Genomic DNA, 23,181 nt, shown 5'->3' with positions numbered 1-23,181 from the left:
ACAGGGGTAAGGATCCATTTTGTTTAACCTTACCTGGTGGTGTTTGTCCCACCCTCCCTCCCATTATGTGGTTGAGATTGTGGAGTAGTGTTGCTGCGTTAGTCACAGTTGTGGGCGGTAGCTTGCCAGGTATCCATGGGGTTAATGTGGTGGTATGATCCTTGGTGGTCATAACTGGTGGGAGGTTCCTTGCAAGGAGTGGTGCTCGGAACCTCGGGTCCGGGTTGGGGCATCCTGGTATGTCCCTTCCCAAATTGGTGTATGGTATGGTGTTGCTGCATTAGTCACAGTCGTGGGCGGTAGCTTGCCAGGTATCCATGGGGTTAATGTGGTGGTATGATCCTTGGTGGTCATAACCGGTGGGAGGTTCCTTGCAAAGAATGGTGCTTGGAACCTCGGGTCCGGGTTGGGGCATCCTGGTATGTCCCCTCCCAAATTGGTGTGTGGTATGGTGTTGCTGCATTAGTCACAGTCGTGGGCGGTAGCTTGCCAGGTATCCAAGGGGTTAATGTGGTGGTATGATCATTGGTGGTCATAACCGGTGGGAGGTTCCTTGCAAGGAGTGGTGCTCGGAACCTCAGGTCCGGGTTGGGGCATCCTGGTATGTCCCCTCCCAAAATTGGTGTGTGGTATGGTACCTGGATAACTTGGCAAGCTAGGTTGGTTTTGGTTACGTCATTGTCTCTGTTAACGCATCTATGTTTATTATTTCAGGTTTTACAGGACAATGACTGTTAAATAAAACGGCTGTGGCCTTTTCAAACCCATCTTGTGTGTTGGTGTTTTATTTAATTGAGCAAATGAGCCAAGCCTGGCCCGTGAGTCGAAGCTACATCTGTCATGTGAAGTCCGGTCCCAGTGTCTCCGAGCTTATTGTGAAAGCAGTCTCTGCGTCCAAGGAGCGCAGCGGAGTGTCTCTCGCAGCTCTTAAAAAAGCACTCGCTGCTGGCGGCTACGACGTAGAAAAGAATAACAGCCGCCTGAAGCTCGCTCTCAAGGGTCTGGTGTCTAAAGAGACCCTCATCCAGCTGAAAGGAAGCGGTGCCTCTGGCTCTTTCAAGCTGAATAAGAAGCAGCTGGAGAGCAGAGAGAAGACATCAAAGAAGAAGGAAACTCCCGTAAAGCCTAAAAAAGTAGCCCCTAAGAAGGTTGTGAAGTCGCCCAAGAAAGCCCCTGCAGGAGTGAAGAAAAGCCCGAAAAAGATCAAGAAACCGTCGGCCGCTGCCAAGAAGCCTAAGATTAAGGCGAAGAAAGCTGGCAAGAGCCCAGCTAAGAAGGCCACAAAGCCCAAGGCAGCCAAAAGCTCCTCAAAGCCCAAGACATCCAAAAGCCCCTCAAAAACCAAGGCTGCCAAAAGTCCCTCAAAGCCCAAGGCAGCCAAAAGCCCCGCTAAGCCCAAGGTTATAAAGGCAGCCCCCAAAAAGTGAGAAGGGGGGGGGGTTTGGAGCGCCTCTGGTGTGTGCTTTCCCACTTAATTCTTCACACAAAAGGTTCTTTTCAGAACCATCATATCCTCCGAAAATGAAAAAAAAAGCGTTTAATCACCCGGCCGCGACTGTGGGCCACCCGCTGAGAGTCTAGCCCCATACTTGTGTGTTAAGCGTGGATTGACATATTCGGCCAGCGGTCTCGCTCGGAGCCCTGTCCGTAACAGAATAGAGATAAGGGGCGGGCTTAAAGATTGTGCTTTGCCGTTACTCGTTATGCCCAGCCGGGGACTCGGCCGCTTAACGGCTCGCTCGGTACTGGGAGAATGGTGTGAGAAGTTTCAAGCTTGGCCGCGAGCAACAGGGTTGATTTCGTGCATGCGAAGGGAAACACAAAACACAAGCTCGTTTGAGTGACAATGTGGTGGCTCTTAAAAGAGCCTTTGTGGGAGGATGAGGGGGAAAGAGTTCGCCCACACCGCGTTTACTTAGGCACGTTCACCTCTGATCCTGCGAGCCAGCTGAATGTCTTTTGGCATGATAGTAACCCGCTTAGCGTGAATAGCGCACAAGTTGGTGTCTTCGAAAAGCCCCACCAGGTAAGCCTCGCTGGCTTCCTGGAGGGCCATAACAGCAGAACTCTGGAAACGTAGATCGGTTTTGAAGTCTTGAGCAATCTCACGGACCAGCCGCTGGAAAGGCAGCTTTCGAATAAGCAGTTCCGTAGACTTCTGGTAACGGCGGATTTCCCTAAGCGCTACGGTGCCCGGGCGGTAACGATGTGGTTTTTTCACGCCACCGGTAGCCGGAGTGCTTTTCCTCGCCGCTTTGGTCGCCAGCTGCTTCCGAGGAGCCTTTCCTCCGGTGGACTTACGGGCTGTCTGCTTGGTGCGAGCCATACTGATGCGTGCCGATACGATTCACCGACGGATACAACGTAACTGTAACGATTCTGTGGCCAACTCAAGCCCTTTATAGAGTAGCGGTAAATGTGATTGGATACGCTTAATCACGCCCCTCTTTTTCATAGGCTAGGACGATGGTTTGGAAAGCCAGCCTTTGATCAAGAGACTTCGGTGTGGAGCGTTATCTTTTTTTAATTTATTTAAACTAAATGCTCGAATCGGTCATTTATTCGTTAGCTGCGGTTCTTTTTTTTATTTATTTCTTCTCCTCTCTTTTGTTCAGCCTCCTACCTAGTGAACCTGTGTACTGGCTGACCGTTAACAGCGATACGGCGACAGCTAAAAGCCCGCCTTTATCTTGGCCGCCGTTTAGCGTTTATTTACAGCGATATGCTGCCACCTAGTGGTAAATGAGGGATCGTCGAAAGCGATCACGTGGAGGTGAGGGAGGCAGAAGCTTAAGGTACTTGATGCAGTAGAGAGGTTTAATTAATAAAGGCTAGGCATCTTTGAAAGCAGATGCGGGCTTGGTGTAGGGAGTGGCGCAAAGGAGGTTGGTTTGAATTGTTCATATCCGGTTTCCTTTGATATTCCTAAATAGCCAATCGGTGTCTGAGGCACGCTTGGAAGCATCTCCAGCCAACCAACGTGAAGCATATATCAAATAGCAACGCCCCCTTGAGGCATCATGGTGCGGTTCCCTATCAGGTCCGTCTAGTATGTATAAAAGAAAGCGGGCTGGCCGTCAGTGAGTATTGTGCGGTGGAACTTGTGGAGTAAGCGTGATCATGTCTGGCCGTGGCAAAGGAGGTAAGGGACTCGGGAAAGGTGGCGCAAAGAGGCACAGGAAGGTGCTTCGGGATAACATCCAGGGTATCACCAAGCCTGCTATCTGCCGTTTGGCTCGTAGAGGAGGCGTAAAGCGTATCTCTGGGCTGATCTATGAGGAGACTCGTGGTGTGCTCAAAGTGTTTTTGGAGAACGTGATTCGTGACGCAGTCACTTATACTGAGCATGCCAAGAGGAAAACCGTTACCGCTATGGACGTGGTGTATGCCTTGAAACGCCAAGGCCGTACTCTGTACGGTTTCGGAGGTTAAGCTTGTTGACTCGTGGCCCTGAAACACCCAACGGCTCTTTTCAGAGCCACCCACACACTCTCTTAGGCTATGATCATGTCCCCGTGTCTGCCCGTGTTTTTCTATGCTCGCCTTGAAATAACCAGCTGAGCAGTGACTGGGTGCTATAGGTTTAGCTACTGGCAGCATCGGAGTGCTGGGAGTTGGGCCCGTTTGCAGAACATGTGCTGGAATCGATAGCTGGTGTCCTCCAAAGGCGTGCACGGGGCTCGCTTGAATGGGGGCCAGGACGGCCCAGGTTTAATAGGTGCCGTCTGTGGTAGATATCTGAACTCTGTATTTCCCGGTATGTGTGAGATTTTTATTATGCCTTTGTCGTCCCCTCATGTGTTATCCCTGTCCGTGTGCCACATGTCCTGCCCACGACACTACCGAGTCATGTCTTATTGGGGAAAGCCCGTATACTACAGCGCCACCGAGGTTCCTGGAGAGCTGTGTCCTCTGCTAGGATCACGCATTGTCCTTTTCAGGACAATAGACCCACGATGTAGCTCAGCTTCAGCTAGCCCCAGTGTTAAAGAAGCCCCTTCTCTCTGCAACGCTGGGTCTGTCTGGCGGTGAAGGGGTTAATCTCCGGCTTCCCAGCAGGAGAAATCAGCGATTAGCTGGAATACCCAGTCAGAGTACAGGTCGGTGCCGTCACAGGAGCCCCTTCACCTTGGGCTTCTCTTCCCAAGCAGTCTGGTCGATGGGCACGATACCCCAGCTAACCTGGAGGAGTGAGAAACACACTTCAATGCTCACAAATGCTCTTCCCAGACCTAGCAGTCCCACAAAAGCGCTAGATCATTTACATAGCTCTGAGATAGACGATGTGTATGGCTCTCAAAAGAGCCTTTGTTTATAAAGTGAGAGAACGAGGAGAACTTTACTTGGCGCTGGTGTACTTGGTAACAGCCTTGGTGCCCTCTGACACAGCGTGCTTGGCCAGCTCTCCAGGAAGGAGGAGGCGTACAGCAGTCTGAATCTCCCGAGAAGTGATGGTGGAGCGCTTGTTGTAGTGGGCTAGGCGTGAAGCTTCCCCGGCAATGCGCTCAAAGATGTCATTGACAAACGAGTTCATGATGCCCATGGCCTTGGAGGAAATGCCAGTGTCGGGATGCACCTGCTTCAGTACTTTGTACACATAAATCGCATAACTTTCTTTTCTGCTTTTCCTGCGCTTCTTCCCATCTTTTTTCTGGGTCTTTGTAACAGCTTTCTTAGAGCCTTTCTTCGGAGCATGCACAGATTTCGCTGGATCAGGCATCGCGTCTGCTGTCCTTTCAACACGCAACGCAGAAGAACGAGATGAACACTGAAGCGTTACTGCGCTGGGCCCTTCCCTTTATAGGCACAGCATGCAAATAAGGCCGTTCTGCTGTCTCGCGTCCGATTCGATGAGGATGTCACGTGAGAAGATGCGGCCGCCCATGAACCGCAGTGCCTACACCGATTGGTGTCTCAGACTATTCCCATCCGATTGGCTGTTTTGGAAAGGAACCAATCAGTGACTAATAGCGTCACGGGGGGAAGCTACAAATAGCTGGGTAAGTAAGCGGCGTTTTTTGTAACGTACTTCTTAATCACTTGTTCGCGTGGTCGGTTGTCGAGTGAAAGCATGTCTGGCAGAGGAAAACAAGGTGGAAAGGTTCGTGCTAAAGCGAAGACACGTTCTTCCCGTGCTGGTCTGCAGTTCCCTGTTGGCCGTGTGCATAGGCTTCTTCGCAAGGGTAACTATGCCGAGAGAGTAGGCGCCGGCGCACCCGTGTATCTGGCAGCGGTGTTGGAGTATCTGACTGCTGAGATACTGGAGTTGGCTGGTAAAAAGACCCGTATCATTCCTCGCCACCTGCAACTCGCCGTTCGTAACGACGAGGAGCTCAATAAGCTGCTCGGAGGGGTCACCATTGCTCAGGGAGGTGTTCTACCCAACATCCAGGCGGTGCTCTTGCCCAAGAAGACAGAGAGCCACAAACCTGCCAAGAGCAAGTGAGTGCAGTAATCGGTAACCGCAGGGCAATTAGCCAGCACCACCAAAGGCTCTTCTCAGAGCCACCCATAATCTCTGGAACAAGCTATATCTTCCCTTGCTATAAACTTGCTGCAAACGTCTTTAAAGGCAACTGCTTTCCACTGCAGTTTTTCAGCCCGATGTTTAGTTGCTGAGCTTAACGGTGGCTAAACACCATTCATACAAGCTACATCATACACCCTACCCCCCCCCCCCCCCCCCCGTCGGTTTCTGGGTTAATATTCGAGGCAAAGCTGCCAGCACTTAAATGGATAAATATGGTTCTCAAGAAAGGTGGGTGGGCAAGTGCGACCACACGGTGGCAGCATTCCATAGGAAATTGTGGTTTACCGCAAATTAAAGTGGCAGAAGCTGGGGAATACCTCAACTGTGTGATGATCGTGTAGCTGGCAATGGTCTGGGGAGCGAATTAATGAATTTGATAATCACTGTGAGAGAGACCCGTGAGTAGCTCCACTGTAGACATCTCCCTTGCCTCTGAAAGCTTAATTGCTAAGAAAGAATTAACCCTTCATATACCCCAAAGTAGTGATACGAAGTTCGCATCAGTAAAGTGAATCGGATCATTTCGAGTCATTCATTGAAATGATCCGATTCATGATCCGAATCTTTTGCCCAGTCCCTCCCTGCAGTCAAACTAACGATTGGCCCCGCCCCTTTCATTAGGGTCAATGAACCCTCCTGCCTGCCTGCCTACTCTAGCGATGTCACTGAAGGCAGAGAATCGTTCAGAGATTCAAACCATTCAGAGAATATCACTGACACCTCACTTTTATAAATAAATACATTAATAATTTTCACTGCCCCCAGGATTTAGATTCCCCTTAGATTGTCCACCTTTAGATTGCTTTACCTCTAACTGCACCTTTAGTTAACTTTATCAAATTACCGTATTTTTCGCTCTATAAGACGCACCTGCTGATAAGACGCACCTAGATTTTAGAGGAGAAAAAAAAGGAAAAAATATTTTGAGCTAAAAAATGGGCTAAAATATTTATTACAATAACTGAATAAGCTATGAACACAGTAAGACACACACAGTAAGACACACACAGACACAGTAAGACACACAGACACAGTGAGACACACACACACACACACAGTAAGACACACACACACACAGTAAGACACACACACACACAGTAAGACCTCCCTCCCTAACCCCCCTTCTCAGTATCTCCCCTCTAACTCCCTAACCCCCCCTTCTCAGGATCTCCCCCCCCCCCCGCCCCGGTCACTTACCTTAAACTCCTGTGTTGGAAGCGTGAGGCGTTTGTCTCGGGTGCCGGCGCTTCACTGCTGAGCGCCGGCGTCTGACGTCATATGCCGGCGCCCAGCGTAAAGCGCCGGCACCTGAGACAAACGCTTCCAACACAGGAGTTGAAGCGCTGAGGCAGGCGGCGGTGGCGGTGGCGGCCGCCGCCAGCAAAGGATTCCTGTATATCTGTCAGGCAGGGGGGCCCGAGAGTTGCCGAGCGGTTGTCTTCAGCAACCGCTCGGCACCCCTTGGGCCCCCCTGACTGGCAGAAATCCAGGACTCCTCTGCTGGCGGCCGCCGCCTCAGTTGCGACCCCGGATTTATCGGCGTATAACACGCAGGTAGTGTTTAAGCTCCGGATTTTAGTTAAAAAAGTGCGTGTTATACGCCGATAAATACGGTATATCGTTGCCCCCCCCCCCTCCCTCCCTGCCTGCATCTTCGCTCCATAAGACGCGGCTGATTTTTCATCCTACTTTGGGAGGAAAAAAACTGCGTCTTATGGAGCGAAAAATACGGTAACCCTCAGTCCTCAGCATTAAATTAACCCTAAACATCCCATTAACCATTACTGCCCCTAAATACCCTCATTAACCATAACTGCCCCAGCGCGGCTATCGGACCCACGCCGGCTGTCCCGCGGTCCATCCCGGGGGAAGCGTCAACCTACTGCCGCTCGGCTCCCCTTCCCGTCCTACCTCATCCATGTATCTGCATAGGTTGGAGGCTTGGGCTGGGATGTGGCAGATGAGGTTCAACACAGATAAATGTAAGGTTATGCCTGTAGCGACCAGTGTCAGGCAGCTGCTGCTAAGGCAAATAAAATCATGGGGTGCATCAAAAGGGGCATAGATGCCCACGACAAGGAAATAATTCTACCACTGTACAGGTCACTGGTCAGACCACACATGGAATACTGTGTACAGTACTGGGCACCAGTGTACAAGAAAGATATAGTGGAGCTGGAGAGGGTTCAAAGACGGGCAACCAGAGTAATAAGGGGAATGGGAGGACTACAGTACCCAGAAAGATTATCAGAATTAGGGTTATTTAGTTTGGAAAAAAGACGGCTTAGGGGGGATTTAATAACTATGTATAAATATATAAGGGGACAGTACAGAGATCACTCCCAGGACCTATTTATACCCAGGACTGTATCTATAACAAGGGGACATCCTCTACGGTTGGAGGAAAGAAGGTTTCTACACCAGCACAGACGGGGGTTCTTTACAGTAAGAGCGGTGAGATTATGGAACTCTCTGCCAGAGGAAGTGGTTATGGCAAACTCAATAAAAGAGTTCAAAAGGAGCCTGGACGTGTTTCTTGAAAGCAATAATATTACAAGTTATGGATATTAGATTAATAGGGACAGAACGTTGATCCAGGGATTTATTCTGATTGCCATATTTGGAGTCGGGAAGGAATTTTCCCCCTGGTAAGGGGCAATTGGAATCTGCTTCATAAGGTTTTTTTGCCTTCCTCTGGATCAACACAGTAGGGACACAATATGTATATAGGTTGAACTTGATGGACTTTGGTCTTTTTTCAACCTTATGAACTATGTTACTATGTTACTATGTTACCTGCTCTACCCATGGACTTCGGCTCTCGTAGCCCAGACACCCTCGCAGAGACTGGGGATCCCTTGTCACTGGAGCCGCTAGAGAGGTGGCGATCAGGCGGTGCGGCTATCGTACAAATGCCGGCTGTCCCGGGGAAACTTCGATTTGCTGCCGCTCGGGGTCCCTACGGATATTGCGGGGCTCGGTTGCCTAAGCGTGGCGCCGGACCGTCTGGGCAGGAAGGGAAGATGTGTGCCTGATTTATGACCTTTTTATCACCTAACCTGTATATAAGCCTGTGTGTTTCCCCAATAAAGTCTGTTACTTCACTGGAACGTTAGTTTCGTCTAATGCTTCAGGGACCCGCTGGATTACTAATTGTCATTTTCAGGACAATTACGGCACTGTACTCAGCTACGCCTCGGCGGGCTGCGGTGCCGTGAAGCTAGGGTCACCGGACCAGCTCGTGAGCCCTGCTCCGCTAGTGTCGGTGTGACGGACTGACCAGGGACCTCAGGTTCTCCCTCTCCACCAAGAGCGACTTCTCCCTTCAGGACAATAATTCCCCGCAATCTGTAGGCAACCGGCACCACTAAGTCTTGGAGATAAAGAGCACACATTATCTTTATTAGATTATCTCTCAGACCTTAGTGTGCCGTGTGCAAACTTTTACAAAATAAGGCAATAATATACATTTTTATTAATAACACATTAAAGAGTTTCATGTCACTGGATAACATTAACTGAGGGGTAGGGTGACTCTAGGAACCATCACATTACTCCCCCCTTTGTTTCCAGTGACAGACCCGGCTAGACGGGTCGGCTTAGGGCTGTTTCTTTGGTTAGGTGGCTAACTCCGATTGCAACGCGCAAGCATAGTCCTGGAGGCCATCGAGGAGTCGATCTATCATCCTTTGGAACGTCGCCGGAGCGTTCTTCAACCCAAACTGCATTACCCTAAATTGGTATAGTCCCAATGGGGTGATGAAGGCCGATCTCTCTTACCACGAGAGATGCGGTGTAACAAATCATCTACTCGGGGCATGGGGTACGTGTCAGTCACAGTCCGATCATTGAGCCTGCGGTAGTCTACACAGATGCGGGTCGTCCCATCTCTCTTAGGCACTAGGACTACCGGAAAAGCCAAGGGGCTCTCGGACGGCTCAATCACTCTCAGATCGAGCATCTCCCTAATCTCCATTAACATCCCTTCTCGGACAGACTCAGGAACTCGGTACGCCGCTTGGCGTAATGGGGTCTGCCCTGGAGTCTCCACGCGGTGGTGCATCCGGGGAGGGCAGAGAGTAAGCCGCCTCTCTGGTCTAACAGCTGGTGAACTTGGGCCTTCTGGAATTCCCCTAACTGCACCGCTAACTATATCGTGCCAAGTTCCCTCGTCCCCTACGTTACCTGGGGCAACGGTAATCCCTCAGGGTCATCTATCGCCGGGGTGCAAATAACTGCTACTTCCTCGGGACGCTCCTGGTAGGCTTTCAACATGTTCACACGGAAGGTTCGCTGGATCCTTCTGTCTGCACATTTAGCTACCATGTAGGTGGTGTTGCACAGTTGCTTCACCACCCGATACGATCCCTGCCACACCACCTGCAGCTTATCCTGACGGGATCGTTTAAGCGCTAGGACCTTCTGCCCTACTTCAAAGGCGCGGCTCCGGGGCGGTCCGGTCGTACCACCGTTTCTGCCAACCTTGCGCCACTTGAAGGTTTTCCTGGACCATGTCCAACACATACTCTACTATGGTCGGCCCTTCGGTCCCTGCCAGTGCTCTCTAAGCAAATCTAGGGGGGGAACGGGTGGCATGGTCCACGAGAGTGAGGATAAATTTCCCTTGTTACTCCCGGTAGCATAGGAGATAGCTCCGCCTATCCGAATAGGGCAGGGAAGATTTAAACCCCCAGAACCTCCCTTTTACCCACAGTTCTTTCCTGCCCTATCCTGGTAGGTACATCCCCCATTTGTTGTTTTCAGAGCTCGTGGCAGAGCTCTCCTGTCCAGCGCTGCAGTCCTGCTTTGGGTAGCGGTCAAGCGTTTCTCGGCCATTTTAGCCCTCTCCGGTCCGGTCCTCGGTAGGAACCTGTTTACCGGAGCAGGGAAAGGCTCCTTCACTTAGGGTCCTCGGTAGGACTCTAGCCTACTTACCTTTAGCAGCCCTTGGGCGGGCTAACTGGAAGCAGAACGCCGGGACTCTGCTTCAGTCTGCCGACGATTTCAGACAGGAAGCGTCTGATCTTTGCGGTGGCGTGCTTCCGGGTTCATCTCAGTCTGCCAGGAGGCATCTGAGGTCAGGAAGGGGGCAGATCTGTAAGCAGCTCTCAGGTCAGAGAAGGTTTTTTGGCGGTTTTCTGGACCTTTTTCCCTTGGTTTGGTAAGGTTTTTTATTAGCTTGTACTGCTTTTAGTTTGTAGTTTTCTTCTGATGAAGAGTCCTGGCTTCCTGAGATTTTCTGTTCTGGTGTTTTCTGCCTCTTAACCCAAGTAGGTTATGAGTCTATGGGAATTTGTCTGCGTTTGTTTTTTCTTTTTGTTTTAACCGTCTCCTATCCTTTATTATCAGGATGTCACTAGATAAGCCAGACCTCCCTGAAGAATCACCAGCCCCTAGGAAGGCTGCATCCAAGACGAAACATTTTGCCTGTAAAAACTGCAAGGCTACAATGTCTGACGCCTCTAGGAAATTTTGCTCATCCTGCCTCAAAGCCAGAAAGGAGTCCATTTCAGAATCCAAGGAATGGATGAAGGCTGAGCTTCAGTCCACGTTTCTGCAGATTAAAACCTCTGTTATGTTTTCTTTACCTCAGCCTAGACCCTCGGCCTGGGTTCCGGCCCTCTGGTCAGGATCCTTACACTTCAGATTCTGAAAAGGAATGGCAGATGTAAGATCCCAAATCCCTAGAGGATGGGGAACTATCGGAAGAATCCTTCTTATTTCCAGCAGAAGAAGTAAACAAGCTGGTTACTGCCGTAAGGGCTGTTCTGGATCTGGAAGAAGAGCAGCCAAAAGACAAACCAGGGCTCCTTTAAGAAACCTAAGGTTTTTCCTATTCATGAAACCTTAAAATCCATAATCACTGACAGGGCTGGCCCAAGGCAAAATGCCGCCTAGGGCGAATTTTAAAATGCCGCCTAGGGCGAATTTTAAAATGCCGCCCCCCCCTCCCCTTATCTACCCTTCCTCTCTCTCCATCCCTGCCCCCCCCCATTATCTACCCTTCCTCTCCCTCCCTCCCTCCCGCTCGGCTCCATTGTCGGGCCGGCCCTGATCACTGACCAGTGGAAGGCTCCGGAAAGAAGGCTAACTACCTCTAAAAGGGTGTCCAGACTCTTTCCTTTTCCAGACGATTTATCTGAGCTCTGTTCATTCAACTCCCAAAGTTGATGCTCCAGTGGCCAGAGCCACCGGAAGATCTGCTATACCTTTAAAAGATTCCTCTCATTTTTCGGATCCCATGGATAGGAAGGCAGAAGGGGCAGCTAAGAGATCTTTTGAAGCCTCAGCAGCTATCTTTAAGCCAGGCATTGCAGCAGCCTCAGTAGCTAGGACTATGCGCTTATGGCTTCAACAAATTGAAGATGATATCCTAAGCGGTGCAGGAGAAGAGGATATCCTCCGTGGCATCTCAGATGTGAAGAGCGCTGCTGATTTTTTTATGTGACACATTTGTGCGGGATTCCCTTTTCTGGCAAAGATCTGTTTGGGAAAGAGCCTAAACGTAAACCCTTACCTCGTTTTCGTCCAAATTGTTCGTTCAGGTCCTCCAGAGGTCAAGATTCCGACCCCAGGCTCGGTTTCGTGGTAGGGGCAGACCCTTCCCATCTAAACATGAAGATGGAGCCGCTAAGAGACCTTGACGCCAGGAGTTGTGCGGTAGGGGGCAGGCTGAGAATTTTTTTTCCACCTTTGGGCTCTTGTTTGTCCAGACCTTTGGACCCTGGGGATCATTTCCAGAGGGTACGGTCTGGAGCTTGTCAGCACTCCCCCAGAGCGTTTTATGATGTCTACACCTCCCGCGGATCCTTCCAGGAGAAAGGCACTTTTGGATCTGGTGCAGGATTTTGTCAAGAAACAAGTACTTATCCCAGTGCCTGCTGCCCAAAGAGGAAGAGGTGTTTACTCCCACATCTTCGTGGTTCCCAAACCATCAGGAGACTTCAGGCTTATCATAGACCTCAAGGTTCTAAATCAATTAGTGAGTTCCAGGAAGTTCCAATTGGTTGATGCCAGAGGAAGACCCTGCAGGTGACCAATAGGCTCACTTGCACGGTCTTTGTAACCCCTGACAGCGAACCTATGGATTTCCGCTCCCGTTAACCCCTTCGATGCTGCGTTATCTAACACAGCATCGAAGGGGTTAACGGGAGCGGAAATCCATAGGTTAAAGGGCCGTGCAAGCAACCAATAGGCTTACTTGCACGGCCCCTTAACCCTTTAAAAAACAAAGTTAACACCTAACTAATTGAACAGGGAGGGAGACCAGTGGTATCAGCCAGGTAAATTGCAGCATTGAGGTTTTAAAACACCAATGCTGCAACTTACCCTGCCGATGCCACTGATCTCCCTCCCTGTTCAATTAGTTAAATGTCCGTACAAGCGACTTTATTGGTCGCTCGTACGGACATTTAATTAATTGAACAAGGAGGGAGACCAGTGGGATGTGCTGGGGAGGTTGCAGCATTGAGGTTTTAAAACCCCAATGCTGCAACTTACCCTGCCGATGCCACTGATCTCCCTCCCTGTTCAATTAGTTAAATGTCCGTACGAGCGACTTTATTGTTCACTCGTACGGACATTTAATTAATAGAACAAGGAGGGAGACCAGTGGGATGTGCCGGGTAAGTTGCAGCATTGGGGTTTTAAAAGTCTGCACGAGCGACCAACAGAGTCGCTCGTGCAGACTTTTAAAACCCCAATGCTGCAACTTACCCGGCACATCCCACTGGTCTCCCTGTTCTATCAGTTAAATGTCCGTACGAACGACTTTATTGGTCGCTCGTACGGACATTTAACTGATAGAACAGGGAGACCAGTGGGATGTACCGGGTAAGTTACAGCACCAGGAGCCTAAAAGTCTGTACGAGCGACCAACAGAGTCGCTTGTACAGACTTTTAAAATCCCAATGCTGCAACTTACCCGGCACATCCCACTGGTCTCCCTGTTCTATCAGTTAATAAATGATAGAACAGGGAGACCAGCGGGATCTGCCGGACAATTACGGCACCAGGAGTTTAACAGTCTGTACGAGCGACCCTGTTGGTCGCCAGCAGGGGGCTCGTCTGCCATCAACCAATGGCAGACGAGCCCCCTTCTGACGACCAATAGAGTTGCTCATACGGACATTTAAACTCCTGGCGCCAGAGCGGCTTTAACCCCGTTTTAACCCCTTAACCGGGGAAAACGAAGAAAACCCGAACACGAAGAATGTCCGCGAATATTCGCCCGAAGAGAAGACAGGACCAGGCGAATATTCGCGGAATACGAAGTTGTTTTTTTTTGCCGAAGACGAGCACGAAGACGAACACGAAGAGCCCCCTGGTGCCCAAGTCTAGTTATTATTATTATATTTATTTGTAACCTGTTTGAATGTAGCTGCAGCTCCAACCTTCAAAGAGACGATCCTGTAATCCGTCTGGGGCTCTTAATCAGCCAGCACAGCCCTGTCTGCCCAGGCGGCACCCGCACTACAGGGGGGATAACACAGGTGGGGGAAACCCATTGTATCTCTTAATCTCCTCACCCGATACATCCCCTGGAAACTGATGGGATTTGTGATGGGATGTGGCTGATGGGATTTGTGATGGGATATGGCTGATGGGATTGGGGGTTGGGTTCGGTGCTCATTGAATTGAGATTGTATATAAATTCTGTGTGTAATAAAAGGAGAGTTCTGTTTTAACCTCAAAGCATGAAGTCCTGTCTCATGATTGAGGGAAGTGCTGGTCTGTGACTGCTTTCTTCGGACAGCCACAGCGTGTCCGCTGACTGGGAGAGGGAAGGAGCTGGCTGGCGGATGTGTCCAGTCTGGGGCACAGGACGTTCCGTCACAAGGTCTCTCTAAAGATGTAGCTGATACCTTGATGAAGAGCCAGAAACAAGGTACCAACCTCGGTTACCACGCCGGCTGATCTCTGCTCTCCTGGCAGCCCCAGCAGCCGGTAATCTATAGGAGGCCTCTTCCCCGAACCACCCCTGGTCCGTGCCCCCACCACCCGTGGGGTATCTCACGGTCCGTCACGGAAACTTTGAACTGCTGCCGCTCGGGGTCCCTTCGACCGATCGCCTAACCTTTTGGACAGGATATACTCAGGACCCCGAGCTATCGGCACCCGGGGATCGCCGCCGCTCCTTCAGGATCACCCCCGAAAACACCGGTTTAATGTGGTACGGCCATTGCGGGGCTCGGTGGCCCTGATAAGGGCAGCACCGAGGCTTAACTAAATAGCAAGACGAGACTCGTAGTGAGGCAAAACGGGGACTCTTTATTTGGGAAACACACGGGCTTATAAACAGGTTAGGTACACCCGCCAGACGTTACTTCCCTCTGCCCATAGTCACCGGACATAGACTTGGATTAACAGGAAATACAGCCTATCAGGAACCTCGTCAGCACTCTAGTATACGGAAGTGTAGCTGTCATGATTAACTCATATAATGTAGTGGATACATGGAAGGATAATCCAGCAGAGGTGGTTAATTCCTTTGTGTTAGCAATGTTGATCTAAATCAGTTTCTTTGTACATGCCCTCCATATCTGATCTGGCAAGAGGTGTCATCTTCCCAGGACCCCTGTGGTGATTCATGGCCTAACTGATAAGGATCCTTAGTCGTAGGAATTCCATTCCTATCTTAAGTGGAGGGGTTTTCCATCACCTTTACCCCACCATAATTTATTGGCACATCAAAGATGGGAACCAATTCTTGGAAAAGGTGTCATCTAATTGGCCATGTGGTCAGAGGGATGTTTTCTTGAAACAGAATCTGATTTAGGGGCAATGCAGCGACCTCAAAGCAGAACTTCACGATAAACTCTGATCGGAACAACATTGTAAGAAACCATCTGGACTTAACGAGTACCCACAGGCCGGCTTATTGAAGAAACCCGTGAGTGAGGGTCCTGTGTTTAAGTCCCATCGTTTTAAGAACTGTTTGCCATTTTGTTTTTCTTTTGTACGTCTTGTTTTTTTGTAATTGTGGCACTGTGTAATCTTTGTCTTTTTGTTATTAAAATATTCATAATCCAAGTCTGTCTTTGGGCTCTAGTCAGGGCCGGCCTTAGGGGTGTACGACCTGTGCGGCCGGGACTTAAATTAAACCATTGTTTTTTTAGTTAGTTTTTTTTTTTTTTAACTTTATTTAACATCCTCCATGTTAAATACAGTTTTTAACTTTATTTAACATATTTAACAACAAAAAACCTCCCCAATGTTTTAATTTAAATCCTGGGCAGGGGTGCCGAGCGTCGCTCGTGAAGTTTTCAGCAACCGCTCGGTGCCCCTCACTCTCCGTGACTCCGTCCGGTGCCGGCGTTTCATGCTGAGCACCAAAATATGATGTCATATTCTAGCGCTCAGCTGTGAAGCCAGAGCCAGAGGTGGTTGATAGTGAGATGGGGCAGAGGTGGTAGATAGTGATAAAGGGGGAGAGGGGATAGATAGTGAGAAAGGGGAGTTTCCTTTCTTTTTGGGGGATGGGGGGCCATCAGAGGAGTAGTCCGCACAGGGGCCAGAACACCTAAGGCCGGCTCTGGCTCTAGTATAGATATCCACAAACCCTAAGAGAGGATAACACGTTACCGTATTGTTATTAAGTTCTAGAGGATATATACCGTATTGGTCGCACCCTAAAAATTTGGTGCTTTTTTAAAGAAAAAAAATTCTGCCACCCCCGAGATATGCTGCCACTCTATCCCCCCCTTCCCGAGATTTGCTGCCACTCTACCCCCTCCGCCGCGGGAAGTACCGGAAAGGAAGATTGTTAACGTACATCACACAGATGTTCACCGGCTGCGGCGACGCGAGCATAAACAACCTCCGGCAGGGGAGGCTGTCTGAGCGTATCAGAGAGTAGAATGCAGGTCCCCTGCACCGCTGCGGGGGATCTGTATCATAACGGGACGCATGTCCCGGGCGTCGGGCGCTAGACCCCGAATATAGGCCGCACCCCCACTTTAAAGACTTAAAGGGGGGGGGGTGCGGCCTATATTCGGGCAAATACGTGGTGGGTTGATATATATAGAGAGAGATAAATGTTCTAGTTCGGATTTCTCACAAATCCGGTATCAAAATCGTGAGCGGTGGCAGACTACCTGAGGGGATAAAGGCAGGATTTGGGGGTTCATTTGGTGTGACGGCCCCGGGTTAATCGGTGCCGTCTGTGATAGTTCTTGTTTGTGATACCTGCATTTCCCAGTATATGTTGTTATTATGGTGTGTGCTTTTGTTCCCCTTGTTTGCTACCCTGTCCAGGTGCCACATGTCCTGCCCCCTCCCTCCTTACACAGACTACAGTAGAGACCCCCTACTGGGCTGAGTGCTAATACTCAGTCATATGCAAAGGAGGGCAGGATGTAATTCCCTTGTGTTTATTGGACGCAATTCCCTTGTGTCTATTGGACGCAATTCCCTTGTGTGTCTATTGGACGTAACTCAATCCCTTGTACTGTTTAAATACCCCTGTGTTCCCAAATAAAGAGAGTTCCTGTTTTCACCTCAACATGAGTGTTGCCTGATGCTTGGGGTGGGCTGATATGATCCTGTATTGTCCTTTTCAGGACAATAACCACACTGTGTAGCTAAGCTTCGGCTAGCCACAGTGCCAAGGGAGCTCCGGTGCAGCGAAGCCCCCCTTCTATCTACAACGCTGGTTATGCCCGGTGCTGAAGGGGTTACTTGTTGGTGTCCCGTCAGGAGGAAGCAACGTTTGGCGGGAGTACCCAGTCGGGGTACAGGTCGGTCCCGTCACATTTGGTATAACTGATGCCTTGTTAAGTGGTGAAGATAGTAAATACAGAGGACTGGTGCTATTAACCACTTCCTCCCCAGGGCCGGCCTTTGGGGTGTGCGACCTGTGCGACCGCACAGGGCGCCACACTCCAGGGGGCGCCGCGGAGTCCTCCTACGCCGCCGCGGGGTCCTCCTCCGATGCCGCCGCGGGGTCCGCTGCCGCCCCCTCTGCACCTAAATGAAAACATAGTTGGTTTTTTTTGTTGTTGTTTTTTATTTAACATCCTCCATGTTAAATTAAGTTTTTTTTTACTTTATTTAACATGGAGGATGTTAAATAAAGTTAAAAAAACCAACAATGTTTTCATTTATGTCCCGGGCAGGGGCGCCGAGCGGTTGCTCGTGAAGTTCTCAGCAACCACTCGACGCCCCTTACTCTCCGTGACTCCGTTGCGGTGCCGGCATCTCATGTTGAGCGCCGGACTATTCCGGCGCTCACTATGAAATGCCGGCAGGACTCCTCAAGGTAAGTTAGGATAAGGAGAAGTAGGGAGAGCGGGGGGGATAGTTTGAAGGAAGGGGCAGGGGGGGTAGTTTGAAGGGGTAGTTTTTGAAGGGGCAGAGGGGGGGTAGTTTGAAGGGGCAGAGGGGGGTAGTTTGAAGGCACAGGGGGGTAGTTTGAAGGGGCAGAGTTGGGGGTAGTTTGAAGGGACAGGGGGGGTAGTTTTAAGGGGCAGAGGGGGGTAGTTTTAAGGGGCAGAGGGGGGGCGCCAGAGGAGTAGTTTGCACAGGGCGCCGGAACACCTAAGGCCGGCTCTGTTCATGCCCACACCCTCCACACCGTCACAGCTTGGCAAGTAGTCCTGACCGTGACATATGTGGTGGCAGCGGTGGGATAACTAAAATATTTACTATCTTTTTCTGTACCAGATTTCAGTGTTGCCGGATTTGCTAGTTAATCCAGGCACTAAAAAGAAATTGTTTCTCAATTTCCAAAGTCTGAACTCTTGCATACTTGCATATGCATACTTAGTATATTTACACCTCAACAGTGTGATGGAGTGTGTGACGGAAGGGTCCATCACTGGGGCCCCTTGAGAGGACCGAACGCAGGCCTGCTACCCACAGATTATGGACCCTGCCTCCCTGCCCTGGCGAGTGGGACTGTTGTCCTCGTCTGGGGGGTTAAAAGGCCACATTTGAGAGGTGTGCATTTTTCAAATTGGAAATGTGACGTGTGGTCACTGCCCCCCGTGTTATTTGGGACATTGTTGAACCCGGCCAATTCAATTTACCCATCAAATCATACATTTTAAAAAAAAACACTGGAAAACCCATGGACATTTAACACGCTAGCATTTTAACTCTTTTCACGCAAGAATTGTCTGACACCGGCCAAACCATTCTTTTCTTTGGCCAATAATATATAGTGGACGTGGAGACCCCATTGTATTGTTAATCACTTTAATGGCCCTATTGCCCCTGGGAGTCCAAATTACCCAGATTAAGGGGGCCGGTTCTGTAGCCGTTGTAATCCAATACCTGACTGTTTATGTTAATGTTCGCTTTGCTGGCTATATCTAGCCATGTGTGTAAAAAATAAAGTGTTCTTCATTTTTATATACCCTACACTGCTAGTGACTGGGGAATCTGGGAAGGGAGTGTTGCCAAGGCTAAGGGAGCACAAGTCAGCGGAGGTAGTCGGTCGTACTAGCCAGCTCTGTGACATTACTGACATGGAACGACAACATATTTTCACAGGAATGCAGGGGTAACTGGGGCCTGATCACAGAATTAAAGAAGAGTCTGGGCATCTGTCTGCCTTTACTAACTATGGCATAACTTTTACAGTAAATCAAAGAAATAACATTGGGAAGCGACAATGAATATATATATATGACATTATCAAATAGAATGCACAATGTAACAAATATGCCACAATTATATAATACTGTAACAGAATACATTAACATACTCTGCAGCACCGTATATAGTATGTCAGTGTAATTTATTTATCGAACAATACTACTACTCTGAGCCATCACATATAAATGGAACTAACTTTATTTATATATATAATACATTGCTGGTATAAATACACATTATGAGGCCAGGAAGCGGTGAGAAGGGGCCCCCAAGTGGCAGTCCGGAAGCTGTGGGAGGGGGGCCCCCAAGTGGCAGTCTGGAATCCTTGGGAGGGGGGCCCCGAGTGGCAGTCCGGAAGCAATTTGAGGGGGTTCCCCCATTGGCCGTTTGGAGGGGGCCCCCGGGTGGCCCCCTGGAATCATTGGGATATGGGCCCCCAAATGGCAGTCTGGAAGCTGTGGGTGGGGGCCCCCGAGTGGCCTTCTGGAGGGGGGCCCCCGAGTGGCCTTCTGGAGGGGGGGGGCCGAGTGGCCATCAGGAAGCTGTGGGAGAGTGGCCCCCGCGTGGCAGTCAATCATCCGAGTCGCAGTCAGGGAGCTGTGTGAGCTTTCTCAATCCGCACGGAGAAGCGTCCCCTCCTGTTACGTGACAATTAAAGGAACGTTCGGCACCCTCTCCTCGCCGGCATTCATTTATCACAAAACCAAGTCAATGAACGCCTGGACAGCTGCCAAACCGCAACCAATCAATACACCGGGACTGCTGCCAAAACGCAACAAGAACACCGGGACTGCTGCCAAACCGCAACAAGAACACCGGGACTGCTGCCAAACCGCAACAAGGACACCGGGACTGCTGCCAAAACCATCAAAGTACTCAACAAGAACAACAAGAAACTAAATACCTAAGGAGCGGGACTCGGCTCCCTAGTCAAGGCAGGAATCAATTTAAAATGTTATTTAAAAAATATATTAAAAATGTAATTTCACGTCCATCCGCTCTCTCCCTCCTCCAACTTTTTCTTGCCTTGAGCAGATCTGGGATCTCCAGAAGACACAAGAAAGGAAGGGGTTGATCCAAACAGACACTCGGGGGAGGGGCTAGGAGAATGAGAGAGGTAGTAGACGGCTAGATTGTCCCTCCCCTGTCTCCGTATTGGTGCCGGCTGCTGAAGAGGAAGCCCCGCCCTCTTCAGTAAGTCTGGTGCCGGCTCCCCCTGTCACAAAAATACAGGCTTCGAAGGGCTGATTACAGGGCAGGGGGAGGGGGACACGCTAGTCTGCTGCTCTGGGCCCCCAATATTAACGTATAGTCATAAGTCAGTCTGTGTGTTACTATACAGAGGTCAGGGGGTTTTGTATAGAAGTCAGGCTGTGTGTTACTATACAGAGGTCAGTCTATATGATCATAGATGTAAAGCTGTGTTTTACAGAGTTCACACACACACACACAAACAAACAATTCACAAGGATCTTTCCTGTTATTATTTAAAGAAATAGTATATACATCATTAATACGCAGTGGTGCATGCACACAAACACATTCTCACGCATAACCCTTTCCTCACTGACGTATGCTCACGCGCTAATACACACAAACACACTCTCGCACATAAAACGTCCTGATAAGACAAAACCTAATCTTAATAATTACTTTTATTATTTTGAATAATAAATAAATAATATAATATGTTAATAATAAATAACCCCTAAGTAAACTCCTGTCAACTACGAGTCCTAAGACCGGCAGGCAGCCAGACACTAACAGTAGAAATACAATTTATTTTAAATTATTTAATTGATTATTATTAGTTAAAAATATTCATCATTTGTAATGTTATTCTTTAATGTATAAATATTAGGCTATTCTTAATATAATAATTAATAATAATTAATGATTGGGTTATATAAATTTATAGATTAAGTTTAAGGGTAAATTAATATTTAATAGGTGAAATGAAATAATTTATTTTATTAATTATCTGTATTCATTATTTTATTTATTTATTATTTCACACCTCTTGGGTGCTGTTCCCTGGCAGTTTTTTTTTTTTTCCGGGGGGGGTGGGGGCTGCTTGGTGTAGGAAATTCAACTGCTTTGAATTAGAAGTGTGATGAGACGTTTACGCGCAAACGGTAAGTATATTTTCCTTTCCACCCCCCCCCTCTTCCCCTGAATGCAAATCCAGCGATGCCCCGGCAGCATGGGGAGGTTTCAGAAACGGCGTCCAATCATAGACTCGCAGGCTACCGCTCATGAACCAATGAATGTGCGGCAGCTCGTCTATAAAAGCCAAACTTCTGGCGGTTTAACCCCGTGTTTACGTGCGATTGCAACTCTTTCGTGGCGGGATCCAGGCATTGAGATGGCCGAGACAGCTCCTTCCCCGGCGCCTCCGCCGGCAGAAACCTCTGCCAAGAAGAAACAGCCGAAGAAACCGGCAGCTGCAAAAAGCCGTTCTGTGAAGTCCGGTCCCAGTGTCTCCGAGCTTATTGTGAAAGCAGTCTCTGCGTCCAAGGAGCGCAGCGGAGTGTCTCTCGCAGCTCTTAAAAAAGCACTCGCTGCTGGCGGCTACGACGTAGAAAAGAATAACAGCCGCCTGAAGCTCGCTCTCAAGGGTCTGGTGTCTAAAGAGACCCTGATCCAGCTGAAAGGAAGCGGTGCCTCTGGCTCTTTCAAGCTGAACAAGAAGCAGCCGGAGAGCAGAGAGAAGACATCAAAGAAGAAGGAAACTCCCGTAAAGCCTAAAAAAGTAACCCCTAAGAAGTCTCCCAAGAAAGCCCCTGCAGGAGTGAAGAAAAGCCCGAAAAAGATCAAGAAACCGTCGGCCGCTGCCAAGAGTCCCAAGAAGCCAAAGATTAAGGCGAAGAAAGCTGGCAAGAGCCCAGCTAAGAAGGTCACAAAGCCCAAGGCAGTCAAAAGCCCCGCAAAGCCCAAGGCGGTCAAAAGCCCCGCAAAGCCCAAGGCTAAAAAGGCAGCCTCGAAAAAATGAGGAGGGGGGGCATGGGTTTTGGAGCGCCTCTGGTGTGTGCTTTCCCACTTATTTCTTCACAAAAGGTTCTTTTCAGAACCATCATATCCTCCGAAAAAGGAAAAAAGCAGATAATCACCCGGCCGCGGCTATGTGGGCCTCCCGCTGAAAGCCTAGCCCCATACTTGTGCGTAGATTGACATATTCGGCCAGCGCTCTCGCTCGGAGCCCTGTCCGTAACAGAATAGAGATAAGGGGCGGGCTTAAAGATTGTGCTTTGCCTTACTCGTTATGTCCAGCCGGGGACTCGGCCGCTCAACGGCTCGTTCGGTAGTGTGATAATTGTGTGAGATGTTTCAAGCTTGGGCGCGAACAACAGGGTTAATTTCGTGCATGCGAAGGGAAACAAGCTCGTTTGAGTGACAATGTGGTGGCTCTTAAAAGAGCCTTTGTGGGGGCTGTGGGGAGATCGCGTTCGCCCACACAGCGTTTACTTAGGCACGTTCACCTCTGATCCTGCGAGCCAGCTGAATGTCTTTTGGCATGATAGTAACCCGCTTAGCGTGAATAGCGCACAAATTGGTGTCTTCGAAAAGCCCCACCAGGTAAGCCTCGCTGGCTTCCTGGAGAGCCATGACAGCAGAACTCTGGAAACGTAGATCGGTTTTGAAGTCTTGAGCAATCTCACGGACCAGCCGCTGGAAAGGCAGTTTTCGGATAAGCAACTCCGTAGACTTCTGGTAACGACGGATTTCTCTTAGAGCTACGGTGCCCGGGCGGTAACGATGTGGCTTCTTCACGCCCCCGGTAGCCGGAGCGCTTTTCCTCGCAGCTTTGGTCGCCAGCTGCTTCCGGGGAGCCTTTCCTCCGGTGGACTTACGGGCTGTCTGCTTGGTGCGAGCCATACTGACGCGTGCGGATACGATTCACCGACAAATACAACGTAACTGTAACGATTCTGTGGCCAACTCAACCCCTTTATAGGGTAGCGGTAAATGTGATTGGATACGCGTAATCACGCCCCTCTTTTTCATAGGCTAGGACGATGGTTTGAAAAAGCCAGCCTTTGATCAAGAGACTT

The 23,181-nt window shown here is 49.6% G+C and overlaps 5 protein-coding genes across 5 annotated transcripts; 2 read left to right on the top strand and 3 right to left on the bottom strand.

Annotated features, from left to right (window-relative positions):
• Window positions 1-1,915: 1,915 nt before the first annotated feature.
• LOC149278959 (histone H3-like) lies at window positions 1,916-2,326 on the bottom strand. The gene has a single exon (XM_089501524.1). The coding sequence runs from the start codon at window positions 2,324-2,326 to the stop codon at window positions 1,916-1,918; it is 411 nt and encodes a 136-aa protein (XP_089357650.1).
• A 2,013-nt stretch (window positions 2,327-4,339) lies between these two features.
• Window positions 4,340-4,720, bottom strand: LOC149278958 (histone H2B 1.1-like). Its single transcript, XM_089501526.1, has one exon. The coding sequence runs from the start codon at window positions 4,718-4,720 to the stop codon at window positions 4,340-4,342; it is 381 nt and encodes a 126-aa protein (XP_089357652.1).
• A 351-nt stretch (window positions 4,721-5,071) lies between these two features.
• On the top strand, window positions 5,072-5,446 carry LOC149278957 (histone H2A type 2-B-like). Its single transcript, XM_089501578.1, has one exon. It carries the CDS (start codon window positions 5,072-5,074, stop codon window positions 5,444-5,446), a length of 375 nt encoding a protein of 124 aa, XP_089357704.1.
• Window positions 5,447-21,494: 16,048 nt separating this feature from the next.
• Window positions 21,495-22,121, top strand: LOC149278956 (histone H1.01-like). The gene has a single exon (XM_089501596.1). The coding sequence runs from the start codon at window positions 21,495-21,497 to the stop codon at window positions 22,119-22,121; it is 627 nt and encodes a 208-aa protein (XP_089357722.1).
• Window positions 22,122-22,594: 473 nt separating this feature from the next.
• LOC149278955 (histone H3) lies at window positions 22,595-23,005 on the bottom strand. The gene has a single exon (XM_089501554.1). It carries the CDS (start codon window positions 23,003-23,005, stop codon window positions 22,595-22,597), a length of 411 nt encoding a protein of 136 aa, XP_089357680.1.
• Window positions 23,006-23,181: the final 176 nt, after the last annotated feature.

This window comes from Sceloporus occidentalis, unplaced genomic scaffold, assembly GCF_023333645.1.
Source record: "Sceloporus occidentalis isolate IW3139 unplaced genomic scaffold, rSceOcc1.0.p SCAF_176, whole genome shotgun sequence".
Taxonomy (NCBI): domain Eukaryota; kingdom Metazoa; phylum Chordata; class Lepidosauria; order Squamata; family Phrynosomatidae; genus Sceloporus; species Sceloporus occidentalis.
The sequence above is the reverse complement of the archived record's forward strand: the minus strand, read 5'-3'. Positions and strand labels throughout refer to the sequence as shown.

Coding starts and splice junctions, on each gene's coding strand:
- LOC149278959 (XM_089501524.1), bottom strand. CDS start 2,326: ATGGCTCGCACCAAGCAGACAGCCCGTAAGTCCACCGGAGGAAAGGCT.
- LOC149278958 (XM_089501526.1), bottom strand. CDS start 4,720: ATGCCTGATCCAGCGAAATCTGTGCATGCTCCGAAGAAAGGCTCTAAG.
- LOC149278957 (XM_089501578.1), top strand. CDS start 5,072: ATGTCTGGCAGAGGAAAACAAGGTGGAAAGGTTCGTGCTAAAGCGAAG.
- LOC149278956 (XM_089501596.1), top strand. CDS start 21,495: ATGGCCGAGACAGCTCCTTCCCCGGCGCCTCCGCCGGCAGAAACCTCT.
- LOC149278955 (XM_089501554.1), bottom strand. CDS start 23,005: ATGGCTCGCACCAAGCAGACAGCCCGTAAGTCCACCGGAGGAAAGGCT.